The sequence below is a fragment of the Pyxicephalus adspersus genome, chromosome 10, assembly GCF_032062135.1.
Source record: "Pyxicephalus adspersus chromosome 10, UCB_Pads_2.0, whole genome shotgun sequence".
Lineage (NCBI taxonomy): Eukaryota > Metazoa > Chordata > Amphibia > Anura > Pyxicephalidae > Pyxicephalus > Pyxicephalus adspersus.
Window position 1 is genome coordinate 3,345,419 of NC_092867.1, and position 12,866 is coordinate 3,358,284.

A 12,866-nucleotide genomic window follows, 5' to 3' on the forward strand; every position below is an offset into this window, starting at 1 on the left:
CGGCAGCCAAAGGGAGCCACAACAAGGAGGCTGAAGAGCCGCAGGTTGCAGACCCCTGGTGTAGACACATATCAGCACATGTGGGAAAGGTGCTTTTATGTATCCATTTGCTCCTAATAACAGTAACTTTAGTCCTTTAATACACTTTGCAATGTCCAATTAGACAACATTTGGTATGAAGTGTTTGTTACATTGTCATGTAAATTAAATTTCTCTTTCTTTAAGGACTGGGAGCTGCACATCAAAGGCAGGATGCACATTCAAAGTGTACTGGGTTTCTCAGAGAGGTGAGTGTGAATTTTCTCCACTTAGTGTTCTTAATTTAAGCACAAAACCTACTTACATTTCCTGCTTTCTTTTCAGTGTTGGGATAAACTGCTTGCCCAATTCCAGTGACTCTTGTCTGAATTCTGACTTTCACACCCGGAACAATGAAGGTGAGAATTGTCCTGGAAGTAGATAATATAATGGACCGTGTCACTAACTTCACATTTGGCTCAGGGACTGACATGCCCTTGAGTGTTGAACATGAGTGCCAGCAAATCATGGGGTCGCACATGCCACTGTTAATAATCCTTATCAAATATTTAATATCCAAGTCCAACTCTCTACAACAATTAAACAAAGTATTTTAAATAACTGTCCTATTAACATTTTTAACAGTTTTGACATGGCTCTAACAATGACCTGGAACTTTCGTAATTGTGGCGTTTTCTACCTTGAAATTAACTAAATCTCTGCCTGTGTTAACCCTCCTGCACATTTTACCATATAAAATAACATTTTATAAACTTTCAGTGTTTTACAAATGCCTAGCATAGTTGTTTTTTTGCCTATAAATGCAAATTTAGCCTCCAGAGAGCAACGCTGATAGAAGCATATTGTTTAAAAGCTAACTATATAATCTTAATGCCGCTTGGTACTTATTATTCCCAGTAAGTAGCTGTGTTCAATGTAAGGACAGTCATCATTCTAAAGAAACAAGACATTTCTAAAATAATGTTTTTTTGCTTTTGAAAAACAGTTAAAGTATTTGTCAGGAAATATAGGACAAATTAAAGTATTTGTCCTTTCATATAGGACAAACAGTGTAGGAATTATTTGTTGATTTCCCATCATTTTTTTGGATTTCATTAGATGGGTTGGACAAAAAGTCTTCAAATAAATTTGCTGAAACAGTACAAACAATATTATTATTAAACAGGATTTATATAGCGCCAACATATTACGCAGCGCTGTACATTAAATAGGGGTTGCAAATGACAGACCAATACAGACAGTAATACATGAGGTGAGGACCCTGCCCTGAAGAGCTTACAATCTATTAGGTGGGGGAATTAAACAATAAATAAATATTTTTAACTGCTTCATATGGTATAAGTTGATAAACATATTCACTGTGCAACTTTTTTCTGTCAAATTTGTATGTTGCAGAATGAAAATCTTTTTATGTTGATTTGTCTACAGGCTTTACAGCAGATATTGATCAGGTGTATGTCACTCCAGCAGCAGCTATTCCCTTTATCCAGTCTGCAGTCACCTTCCCCGGACCACCCATCGGTGCCAAGGTAATTAGTGCATTATATTCTCCAGATGGTTGTTGCCTGTTCTCAGTCTTCCTGTGTGACCATCACATATGTTTGGGAAAGCTGGGATTATCCACAATGGTTGTTCCTCATGTAGTGCTGGAGAAATACGGTTTGGTTTATTCGGGGTAACAGATGTTCTTCTACATTGGGCACTCCAGCTGTTCCAGGAAAGGCTGCTTCATACCTTCCACAAATACAATGTTACCACCGTGTGGAGGAACTGCACAGCACAATCATCAGACGGACTCAATAAATTACTGGAATGTCGTATACAATGAACACCAGCTGCAAACACCCAGACAAAGCTGGTAATCAGCGCAAGAAATAAATACTTCAGAGGAAAAAAAATCACAACATTTCATTTATTAGAACCAAATCGCACACTGGCAATAACTGCATGGCTGAAAACTTGTTTTCCAACTTGTGTGGGCCTGTGTGAACTTTTATCTCTAAAAATATTTATTTTACTGATGTTATGATGGCAAACAAAAAGCTATAGGGGTGTATACTCTACCCATTTTAATAAATTCAGCTTTATGCTAGGTGGAGGTGCAGAAAGAAGGGAACAATACAGGCAGGTGCCAGGTCAAATGGGTTAGGGTGGAGAGGACAATAGGGAATTGACTTCTGATTTGTCTGACTGTTTGGTTCTCCTGAAAGTGAAATTGTGGATAGATGAACTTATCAGTTAGATTCTTGTTGACTGATGGTGTCTCACCTATTAATAATGGCTTGGGGAAAGGAAAGAAGAATGCTATTTAGTGTATGTCTGAACAAATATTAAAAAAGAATGAATGTTTACTAAATCTCTGCAATACATGTACATATTAAAAAAAATATTCTTGTGGCACCATACCTCCACCCCCATTTGGCTCCTTGATTACTGTATATAAACAGAATGCCAGTTGTTTGGGTGGGGAGGACGTTCTCTCTTTGGACCCTGTGCTGTAACATTGACCTTTTATGCGTGTTTTGCTCAGAGGCATGCATAGTAATTCCACAGTAGCGTAGCCTTGCTTTCGAAAACCTGTTGGCATCAGGCTGATTTGTGCCAGGCCTACTGACAAATATAACCCAGCGGCCTTGCTTCGTGGACTTCGTGCTACAAAAAGTATTTTAGTAAATGAGGAGTGTACACCAGCACAGTCTATGTGTCTAATAAACAGCTTGGATGTTACTGTTCCAGCCAAGACAGTGGCGAAGCTCCTGCTTTCCTCTAATCCTGGTGCTAAGACCATTTGAAGTTCACTCCGGGGGAGATTCTGAATGTTTGCACAGATGTCAGGATACCTGTCAGCACTGATGAGTCTACCGAGGTGCCTGGGCTATCCCCTTATATCTCACAGCCATTGTGATATATCAAATACTAACCATACTGTATATGCTAAAGGCCACAACAATCTGCACAACAGATACAATTAGATAACAAGAGTTACATAAAATGTTTATTTTAAATTTCATTCTATATTAGTTAAGGATAATTAGTTCCTAGTGCTGCTTTTATAGCCATCACTCCAAGCTATGCTTTACAGAGATTGCAGGAGACGGATATCCGATCCAATGCAGAAGCCTGGACGGCATTTAAAAATATTTAGGGCTCATTCACATCAATCCAATCAGGTGTGTTACAGTGTGATTGTTTCACAGTTCATTTGCTTTTAAAGGGGGGAAATATATAATAGTATAACATTTTTTTTTATAAATAGACTGTTAGGAGCTATGGGCACATTGCTTTTAGCACCCTTTTATTTAAGCACACCAAAGCAAGTTTTTTTACTTTTTTTTTTTTTTTTAATGATTCACCATGCATTGTTCTGCATCAGAGCGACATACATGTGAGTTTACACAACACAGTGATGTGAATAGTTCATTTTACAAATGCATTGGTGAATACAGATCTGCCTGCCAGGTGTGTTTCTTTTTATCTGCCGGGAATTCAGATTATTAACTTAATGTAAATCCATAAATATATATATATATTTATTTATTTATTTATAATGGTATAACACTTTTTTAAACTGACAATTTAGGTTTTGTTTTCCTTTACAAATATTTTATTGAAGTTTCAAGAAACAGGGACATGTACATACTTGGTAAATCAACAGTGAGCATTGGTATGAAATGGATTAAAACAGCAGAGAAAAAAATGAACTTTTGGGGGGGGAGTTGTGTTGTATAAATTGCAGACAATACAAAAATTGTGAAAAGAACCTCCGGTCCAGATTTGGATCTAATAAATCCATTCACACAAAGTACCACGAGTAAGAAGGAATGTATCCAAAAGGAATACAAGTGAGAGGAGGTAGAAAAGAAGGTACTGTGGGAAGCAGGGGACAGTGTGGGGTATTGGCAACTAGAACGCACCATGGCATCCACCTGGGGTTAAAAGAACAAAAGTATGACGTTAAAGGAGGATGGGAAGAAAATAAAGGTCTATAGAGGCCATACAGAATTAAATTGGGCCATGGTACCTAAGAGTTTGGATTTTCATTTTTCCAACATGTTTTTTTCCTATACATAGATAGTCTTTGTTGAACAAATAAACACCTATTAGAGGACAAAGCATTCCCAGAGCATTGTGGCTTAGCTAAAGAAGAACTGTCTGTCAGTCTCATGTCTCTGTATATAACTAAACTGGCAAATTCATGAGGACACGTGTAAAAAAGGCCTAAAGATCGACTTACAGGCTTAGGATTGCAGTGCAAAATATACAATAGTTCATATTTACCTTACAAAAAATAAGGTTAAGGAATGAGGTTTTTCACTAGGGGGATTAGGTATATCTGCCACGCCTATATTTAAGTGAATATAATAGAGAGAAGAGATAGAGAGTAGGTGTTTGAGGCAAACAGTTATTTGGGAGAGAGAATGCTTCTAAAATTCATATATTTCCTAATGATATACCAATAATGTTTTCCTCACCCTTCAAAGCCACCTTGACATGTTGACACCTCTTTAGGCCACCACATATGAACCATTTCCTGTGGCACTAAAAAAAATCTGCCGTTTTACGTTTTATCCTCTACCAATAACAGGCGAAAGGTTGTTCCTTGGCTTTGGTGTTGTGATAGAGAGTGCAAGAGACAGATACGAGCACAAGACACACAGGGCCTGATTTCATAAAGCTCTCCAGGACTGGAGAGGATAGACTATCATGGGTGAACCTTGGTGATCCAGCAAACCTGGAACAGATTTCTTAGTAATCATTTGCTATTAGCTGGCACATGCTTTCAATTCTAGAACAGATCCATTCCAGGTTTGCTGGATCACCCCGGTTAGCTCATGATATTCCATCTTCGCCAGTTTTGGAGAATTTTATTAATGCAGGGCATTAATTCATAATGTCAATATAACAAAGGATGGGTTCATACATTTCCTTACTAAGGCTGGGTACACACGTGCAAAAAATTGTCGTTGGAAAGAATCTTTCACGATCCTTTCCAACGACTAACAACTGCACGATGCATGAACGAGTGCACCTTTCTGTTCTATGGAGTGGGGAGGAGCGGCACCCCGCTGCGCTCTCTCCCCCTTAACTCCCATTGGGATCATTTGTCGTCCATCATCCTTGGATCCGCCAGGACGGTCGTTTGGACGATGGGTGCTGTACACACGCCAGATTCTGGTCCGATATCGGCCCTGAGCCGATTATCGGACGAGAACATTTGCACATGTGTATGTAGCCTTAGTATTACACCTATAAATAAGATAGCTACACATCAGAGTTACAAAAGATTTATTCCTGTAGTCTGATATCATCTCACCCCAAGTAAGTGATCATAGACATCTGATTGGTGGTTAAATGTTAGTAAATACTCAGAACAGCCACAGGAAGCCATAATGGAAGTCCAGTGAAAATTTTATTTACCGGAACACTTTGATCACAAGGCTGAAAGTCATTTGCATGGCAATATTCACTTCCAAATACAGCATGTGGCGTTTCACTGGGAGACGTGGTAGATATACTTGGCTCTGGCTATAATCATAAACAAAGTGGTCAGGTTTCTAGAAAAGTCTAGCCATGCATTCTAGAAATAGATATTTATGGGTGTAGAGGGCACATGCTGGGTGCTGTCGCACATTGTGATCAGTTACTTTCTCTGACATCCAGATAACTGGAAGAGGTGCTGTATGCTTGGTTTCCTCTTCTATTCATACTGAACACAGATAACAAGGCTATACCAAGGTGTATGATAAAAGACTTTCTATGTATCATACACCAGCAGAACATGAATCCCTTTCTGGGTCTGTAATTGCTGTTATATGAAGAATAACTAGGTGGTGTGAGAAGGAGTACACAATTCTGGAACTCCCATTTTGTGGTTGTGTGTATATTCTTGCACATGTTTCTAAAATGGTATTGTTTTGTGAACAGGAGGAAATTTAAAACTCTTGGTGTAATTTTATTTATTGTTTACAGGCATCGACATTAACAAATATGTTCACTGACATAAAAAAGCTTATTTACTTCTACATGTCCTCACTGCTCCTGTTATGCTTCGCTAAGAAACATTGACTATACACTTAGCCAACAAAATGTATTTAGTCACAAATGAAGACATGTTTATTCCAATATTTGCTGCATGCTGTAAATAATTGTTAAAGCCACCAAATATTTACTTTTAGCCTAATATTTGTGATACCTCTTCCAGTCCCTGGTCATATCACATTTATGCAGGCATTGGTTCCCTGCCAATAGAAAACATTTTGGAGGGCAAACCTTACAAGACTTTTCTAGTGAATCTCCTAACTGGCCCTCTGTGCCTAACTTTCAGGCTCCTAATCCTAACTTAAAAAAGACCACGTGGTAATTTAATTTACATTGGTAGGATTGGAGCGGGATCATGGCAGCCTAGGCGGGGGTCTAGAGCACAGTGAAAGTCCAGGGTGCAAGAAGATAACTTTTTTGGTCAAAGTTGTAAATCTTTGCATTTATTTACAGGCAGTTGATGTCCAATGGGGACATGGCAGCACAGACAGCGAATGATTAGTGGCTTCTCTCTGCCTTCTATGTTATTGTACTTACAAGTGTGATGAAGGAAGGGCAAAGCTGCTACTATGGGTAGGACCCCACTGATGTAAGGGGGGTGGCAGCCATCTTCCTGTCCTCTTGATAATATTGTTCCAAGTACTGGATTGCCTGCTACTTTCCTCTTCCCCCATGGTAATTCTGAGCAGCCATTAATGGTCCAAATACATTACTACATCAGTGCTTTATATCGGAGTTAAGGTCAAGTGTTTTATAGCCAAACAATGTGAGTAAAATCATAGTCCAGTGACAGCAGCAAAACTGTTTGCAGATGAGTTTTCCAGACAGAAGTGTTTGTCCTCGTACATTAATCCCAACGATCATCCTGTGATCTCTTTTACACTGATCGCTCCAGGAAAACTGTGCTGGGGAGCTTAGAAATGTCTTGTCAGCCATCCAGCATTATGTCCCCTCGGTCAGCTTCGCTTGGGCTGAATGGAGAGACAAATGCACAGAACCGTTTACGCCAAGTTTGTCTGAGAGCAGAATATTATTGTAGGATAATTCCGGAATGCTTTTTGAAAAAGATTACTGTATGATATGAGAGATATTTTTAGCTGTAGAAAATTATGAACTAGCAGTGAGTTTATTATAAATATACTTTGTGACACACAGTAAAAGTAATTTGCAGCATGCATTGCCTGACACAACGATTCACTGTGGTTTATATTTTTCCTTCCTGTACACAGTGTTTTAGCAGCTAACTAAAGACTGTGCTGGATCTCTCACCTGATTCTGTGAGCCATGGCAGCAAGAGACACTAGAACTTAGAACTAGAGACACTAGACGCTAGAAAATATTGCTAGAAGACAGCAATTAATGGAACTTAAATACAATGGAAATTTAAAGCCCTTAGCAGTTAATTGTGCAGGACACGCTCAAGGCAAATGGGTTTTGATTTATTACACCTCTCCAATGCTGGAGAGGATACACTTTCATCAGTGAAGATGGGTAATCCAACAAACGTGGAATGCATTTCTTTAAAGTAATTTGCTATATGTTAGCAAATGTTTTCAATCCTAGACCAGATCCGTTCCTGGTTTGCTGAATCTGTCATAATGAAATTGCACATATATTTATAAAAACATTTATACAATAGACAAAAGTAAAAAAGGTGATCATAGTGATTTGTAGCGTATTGCTACAAACCCCAGTAATAAAATGTTTCTTTGGTTTGTCATTGCAGTTTGCACAGAGGAATTCTAATCTTGGGAGAGTTGTTCACATCTGTAATCTCCCTGAAGGAAGCTGTGAGAATGATGTGGTTAATCTGGGTCTGCCGTTCGGGAAGATCACCAACTACATTTTAATGAAATCAACTAACCAGGTAAATCTGATGCGTCACCCCAACATTATGTGGTTGTATCTAGTGCTGCAAAAACAAAGAGGAAAAAACTTTAATGCTATATTTACCTTGTAAGTCTTTTTTTAGGTAGACTGACTATGTATGGATTCCTTCACACCCCATTAGATAGTCTACTAGAAAATCAGACGTATCCCATTATTATCTAAAAATATAGTCACCTGAACAGTGGAGTAGAGACACCAGGATAAAATTTGAATGTAACCATTGCTTTAGAAAGCTGGGTAGTGCACAGAAGGAGAGGGTCTTATTTTCTGGTATTGCTGGGCGAGACCTAGATTGATTTGTTAGGATAAAGGTTTGCTTGTGTTTTAAAAAAAAGAAAATCTGACTATTTATATTAACCATAAGAATAGCATAATAGAGCTAGGCTATAAGCTCCACCCTTTGCACTTCCCTTTCTGCCCATAGATGTGAATACCTTGTAACAAATCGATGTACTTGATGTCTAAAAACAGTTTGTTTCCCTCGGTTGACAATAGTTTTCACATTTCAATCCAAGCTTAATTGGGCAAAGAGCTGAAAAAAATGGACCAGTTATTTGGAAACTAGTAACTATACAATGAAGTTTTACTGCTTTGTATACCAGTGCATCAATTTAGGTATCAAAGAATTATTGATTTATTTTAATTTGCAGCCAGCTGGGTGACAAAGACCTGGCTATAGTTAGTTTGAGGATCTTCAGATGGTGGATGAGATGGATTTAAAGCGCAACAAAACCCAAAATTGAACAAGGCAACTTCTAATAGCAATTAATTTAATGATTGAATGGACTTTTCATATTATATTGTATGTGTAAAAATGGTGGGTAAAATATATTATTGGTGCTAATACCTATCATTTTTACTAGTCAGAATGATTGCTTTGAGATTTATTTTCGATTTTGGCTTTAGTTAGGTCTTTAGGTGCTGCCACGGGATGCTGTATAATGTGCATGTATTGTAGGGTCAATGTAGTAATACATAGATATAAATCTTTGATTTTTGATCTGTATTTGCAGGCCTTCTTGGAAATGGCATACACAGAGGCAGCAGAGGCAATGGTGCAATACTACCAAGAAAAGCCAGCAATGATAAATGATGAGAAGTTATTTATCCGAATGTCAAAAAGATATAAGGAGCTACAACTCAAGGTATGAGAGTGGACATTTTTTTTTGGCTTTAAATAAATAAAATCAATATTAATTATATATATATTTATTATATAATATGAATTAATAGGCCGCTAGCTGCTGTAAAATTGGTCTAGTCTAAAATTGAATCAGTCTGAATTAACATTCTCTATTTCAGTTATTGTTTAAGGGAATATGGAGCTGCCAGTGCTTGTCACATTGATTGGAGCTTTGTTAAACAATAATTTCCTAACCTGACAGATATTTGTAGGACAAACATTCAGGTTTTGCAAGCAGCATGCTCGCTTCCAGTCAGTGACCCACAAGGCAGTGAAGTAATATTCATGAATGTCTGGAAGCTTTTTAAATTTAAAGAGTGGTTGTACCCAAAAAAAGGCATAAAGAGAGCAAAAAACTATTGATCAATACTTTTTTGACTTTACATCCACACAGAGATGCAAACATCTTAGCAGAGGCAGGGCATTGCTTCCCCATGACAGACCTGCCCTATCTACTGCAAAAGTAAAGGTGGAAGAAGCAGTAATCAGAGAATAAATATTGTAGAAGTAGGGAGATTCTTGCACTACAGATCCTCAGGTCCAGCTTCCCCTCCAGCAAGGAGAACATTGAGGAGCACTGAAATGACATCACCAAATCTCCTGAGACTTGAAGTGCCGTGATGATTTTACACTGCCATAAAAAGCTATGAGCTTACAGGGTGTGCGGGCACAGGACGTGCACTGTATTTTTTTAGGACCAGATATTCCTTATAAGATAGAAAATCTTTTTTTTTTTTTTTTTTGGCACACTTTAATGGTCAGTAGTGGCAGCTACCTTATTTGTATACCAAATTAAAAATGTTGATTGATTCATTTATAGTTACACAAAAGTTTAATTGTTTGTTCAATACTTTAGTAGTATGAAGTAACTCACTACTGATTCTTGTGAAAGGATCACTAAAGTTGGAAAATCCCTTTTTTAGACATCCTCTGTCATATGGGTAATATGGTAACAGAATAAGAATAATAAAGTAATTCAGCTACAGTCATTGAGCTGTGCACAAATAGAACTAATTGGTAACTTTGTATCTTCCTAAAGCTTGTATTAAAGTTTCATTTGGCATATTGTCCTTGAACCTGATTATTTTAGCCAGCATGAGTTAGGCTGGCAAGCATCTGAAAACCAGCCGGAGCTCTGCATGACCCATTACATAATATTCCATCTGTGGTCAGTGTAATACCAGTGTACTGGTATGGCTCTGTATTTTTATAAGCAAATCCTGGAATGTTTACTAAGCCTATGTGCAGCTTGCAGAGAAAGGAGCGGTTGACAGTGAGCGCCATCCACTGTGTGTAGTTGCATAATGTAAGATACAAATACAAGGCTGGACTTTTACTTTCAAACCAGGTTATCAAGTGAAAGACCTGCACATCTCTAGGCACCCTCAGGATTGTGGTGCCAGCAATTATTCTGAAAATTATTGCCATGAAATGTGTGATGGGCCACAAGAGGCCAGTTAAGCTTCCATTGCAATCTGCAGCTGCAGATTCAGTTGCGTGAAATTGTCTTTGTTGAATGTTCACAATATGTCATTTTGATGTCACGGGTAGTTTTTATTAACGTATGCCTTGGAATTATATCATTTAAGGCAGGCTCAGGTTGTAGGAAGGGATTCATAGCAACCCAGTTTTCTTGGCTCAAATTGGAAACAACATTCCTGTCCGGACAACAGGCACAGCTGTCTGGAAGTCACATTCGTCTCACTTGCTAGAAAATGTCTCTTGGAAGTTGTATAATCATTTTAAGTTTTTACATGATAAAACAAAACAACAATAATCATTTCTGTAGATATTTATCCTGGTTGCACTAAGCCTTGAGGTTTGGGTATATGGGCATTTCTTTTCCGCTCACTTGTGGCCAATTATAGAACTATCAGCTATCATTTTATAGATTTCTTTTTTGAATGCCTCCCTGTCTTATTCCAAAGGCGATATAAGCTTTATAAAAAAATATATCTATATGTAAAAAAAGAAAAATCATTATTTGTAAATCCCATGCAATAAAAGGGTTCTGATATTCATTTCTCCAGTAGTTTTCTCACCTCCTACTGTTCCAATGCTGTGGTAAGACTCTGTTGGCATTCAATACTTCTGCATTCTTGTGCCCCCACCGCTCAGTGGTCTCATCCTCAGACCTTCCTGGCGCTGCTCGAGTTAGCAGTGGCGTAGGAGTTTGGTAATGCTCTCTCCATCGTGACTAAGTCTTTGTGATCTCAGGCTCCAAACAGGAGCAGGTCAGCCCAGGAACAAGTGAGAGGTTATCCACACTACGGGGTCTGTAAAAGTCATCAGCTGGCAGCATCCCGTTACTACTGTATGTGTTGGTTGGTTCATGTTGTCCAAGGTGTTTTAGGTGTGTTTATATACATAGTATAAGGCATATTGATGACAAAGCACACCATGAAAACATGGTTGTTGAAAACTTGCATGAAAAGATATAAAGCCTTAAAGTGTATTTCCCTTTTATTGAGAAAAACAAAAGTATATGTTTTTGGTAATTTTATTCAATGATTTTAGCCAACCTTATCTCAGATCTATACCCAGGGTATGCTAATGTTGGGAATGCTAATAATGTATCAGTCCCAGGGTTAAAAAGTTTTACAAAATAACAGCCCTGGCTGCAATATATTCACCTATATTCAGCACTGTCTTCTGCATTATCATCTTCCCATTATTATTTTTAATAATAATATTTCTAAACAGGATTTATTTAGCACAAACATATTACACAGTGCTTTACATGAAATAGGGGTTGCAAATGACAGACAGATACAGACAGTGACACAGGAGGAGAGGAGCCTGCCCCGAAGAGCTTACAATCTAGGAGGTGGGGGATATGGAATGGTGGGGGAGTAGTGAGGGTTTAGGAGACAGAAGAAGACGGGTAGGTGAGGTTGAAGCGTTGGGTTTTGAGGGCTCTTTTAAATCAACTGAAAGTAGGAGCAAGCCAAAAAGGACGAGGAGAACATTCCAGAGAACTCGGGGCAGCTCTAGAAAAGCTTCGGAGCCATGCGTGTGAGGAGGCGAAAGTCATTAGCAGGTCATTGGAGGAGCGAAGAGAGTGGCTAGGGGGGTATTTTTCTATCAGGTCAGAAAGGTAAGTAGGACAAGAACTGCGGAGGGATTTGAAGGCAAAGCACAAGTTTGAATTTGATTCTAAGGTCTACCAATGTAGAGAACTCACTAGATGTCTAATCTTACATATTTAGCCCTGAATACTGAGGGTTTATAGTGAGTCCAGGGCAGCGTGGACCCACACCATGAGAAGGGATCACCACAAAGCCCGGAACTGGCAATGATTGAAATAGTTGTATGGGCATCTTCACATTAGGGCCAATCCCTGCATCATTATGGACAAACCAGATTTGGAGGAGAAGAGGTCCCTAACTATCATATCAATGGCCTGAAGCCATCTGTAACAAGTAATTATATATAAGGAAAAATAAAACATTACACTTTGCATGGTAATGGGCTTCTGGGGGATTGGGGGCTATGGAGTGCTGGAGGGGAGCCTACAAGCTGGGGTTCAGATGCACCCCTAATATTCTTCAGTTTGATATTTGTCCTTTAACTACGTATGTTATCAGATGGTAAAAAGTGCCGTTTTCTGAGGATGGGGGGTATACATCTGGAAAATGCAGTACATATGTGTGACATTTTATTACCCAGTACGTCACCTAAACCACCCAGGTTGTTTCTGTCCTGGAGCAATTTG

General features: G+C 38.6%; 1 protein-coding gene and 1 long non-coding RNA gene across 4 annotated transcripts in view; one reads left to right on the forward strand and one right to left on the reverse strand.

The window, feature by feature from the left end:
* Positions 1-12,866, forward strand: part of RBM20 (RNA binding motif protein 20) — a 113,940-nt gene that overhangs the window by 82,447 nt on the left and 18,627 nt on the right. For all 3 annotated transcript variants that reach the window (XM_072423876.1, XM_072423875.1, XM_072423877.1), the window contains exons 3-7: positions 226-287; positions 364-437; positions 1,468-1,568; positions 7,805-7,945; positions 8,982-9,113. In XM_072423876.1, the coding sequence (XP_072279977.1) occupies positions 226-287; positions 364-437; positions 1,468-1,568; positions 7,805-7,945; positions 8,982-9,113 (510 nt within the window). The remainder of the gene's footprint in view (positions 1-225; positions 288-363; positions 438-1,467; positions 1,569-7,804; positions 7,946-8,981; positions 9,114-12,866) is intronic.
* The window catches only part of LOC140339278 (uncharacterized), a 79,344-nt gene that overhangs the window by 33,832 nt on the left and 32,646 nt on the right, over positions 1-12,866 (reverse strand). The window contains exon 3 of the long non-coding RNA XR_011922419.1: positions 344-449. This is a non-coding gene — a long non-coding RNA (uncharacterized lncRNA). The remainder of the gene's footprint in view (positions 1-343; positions 450-12,866) is intronic.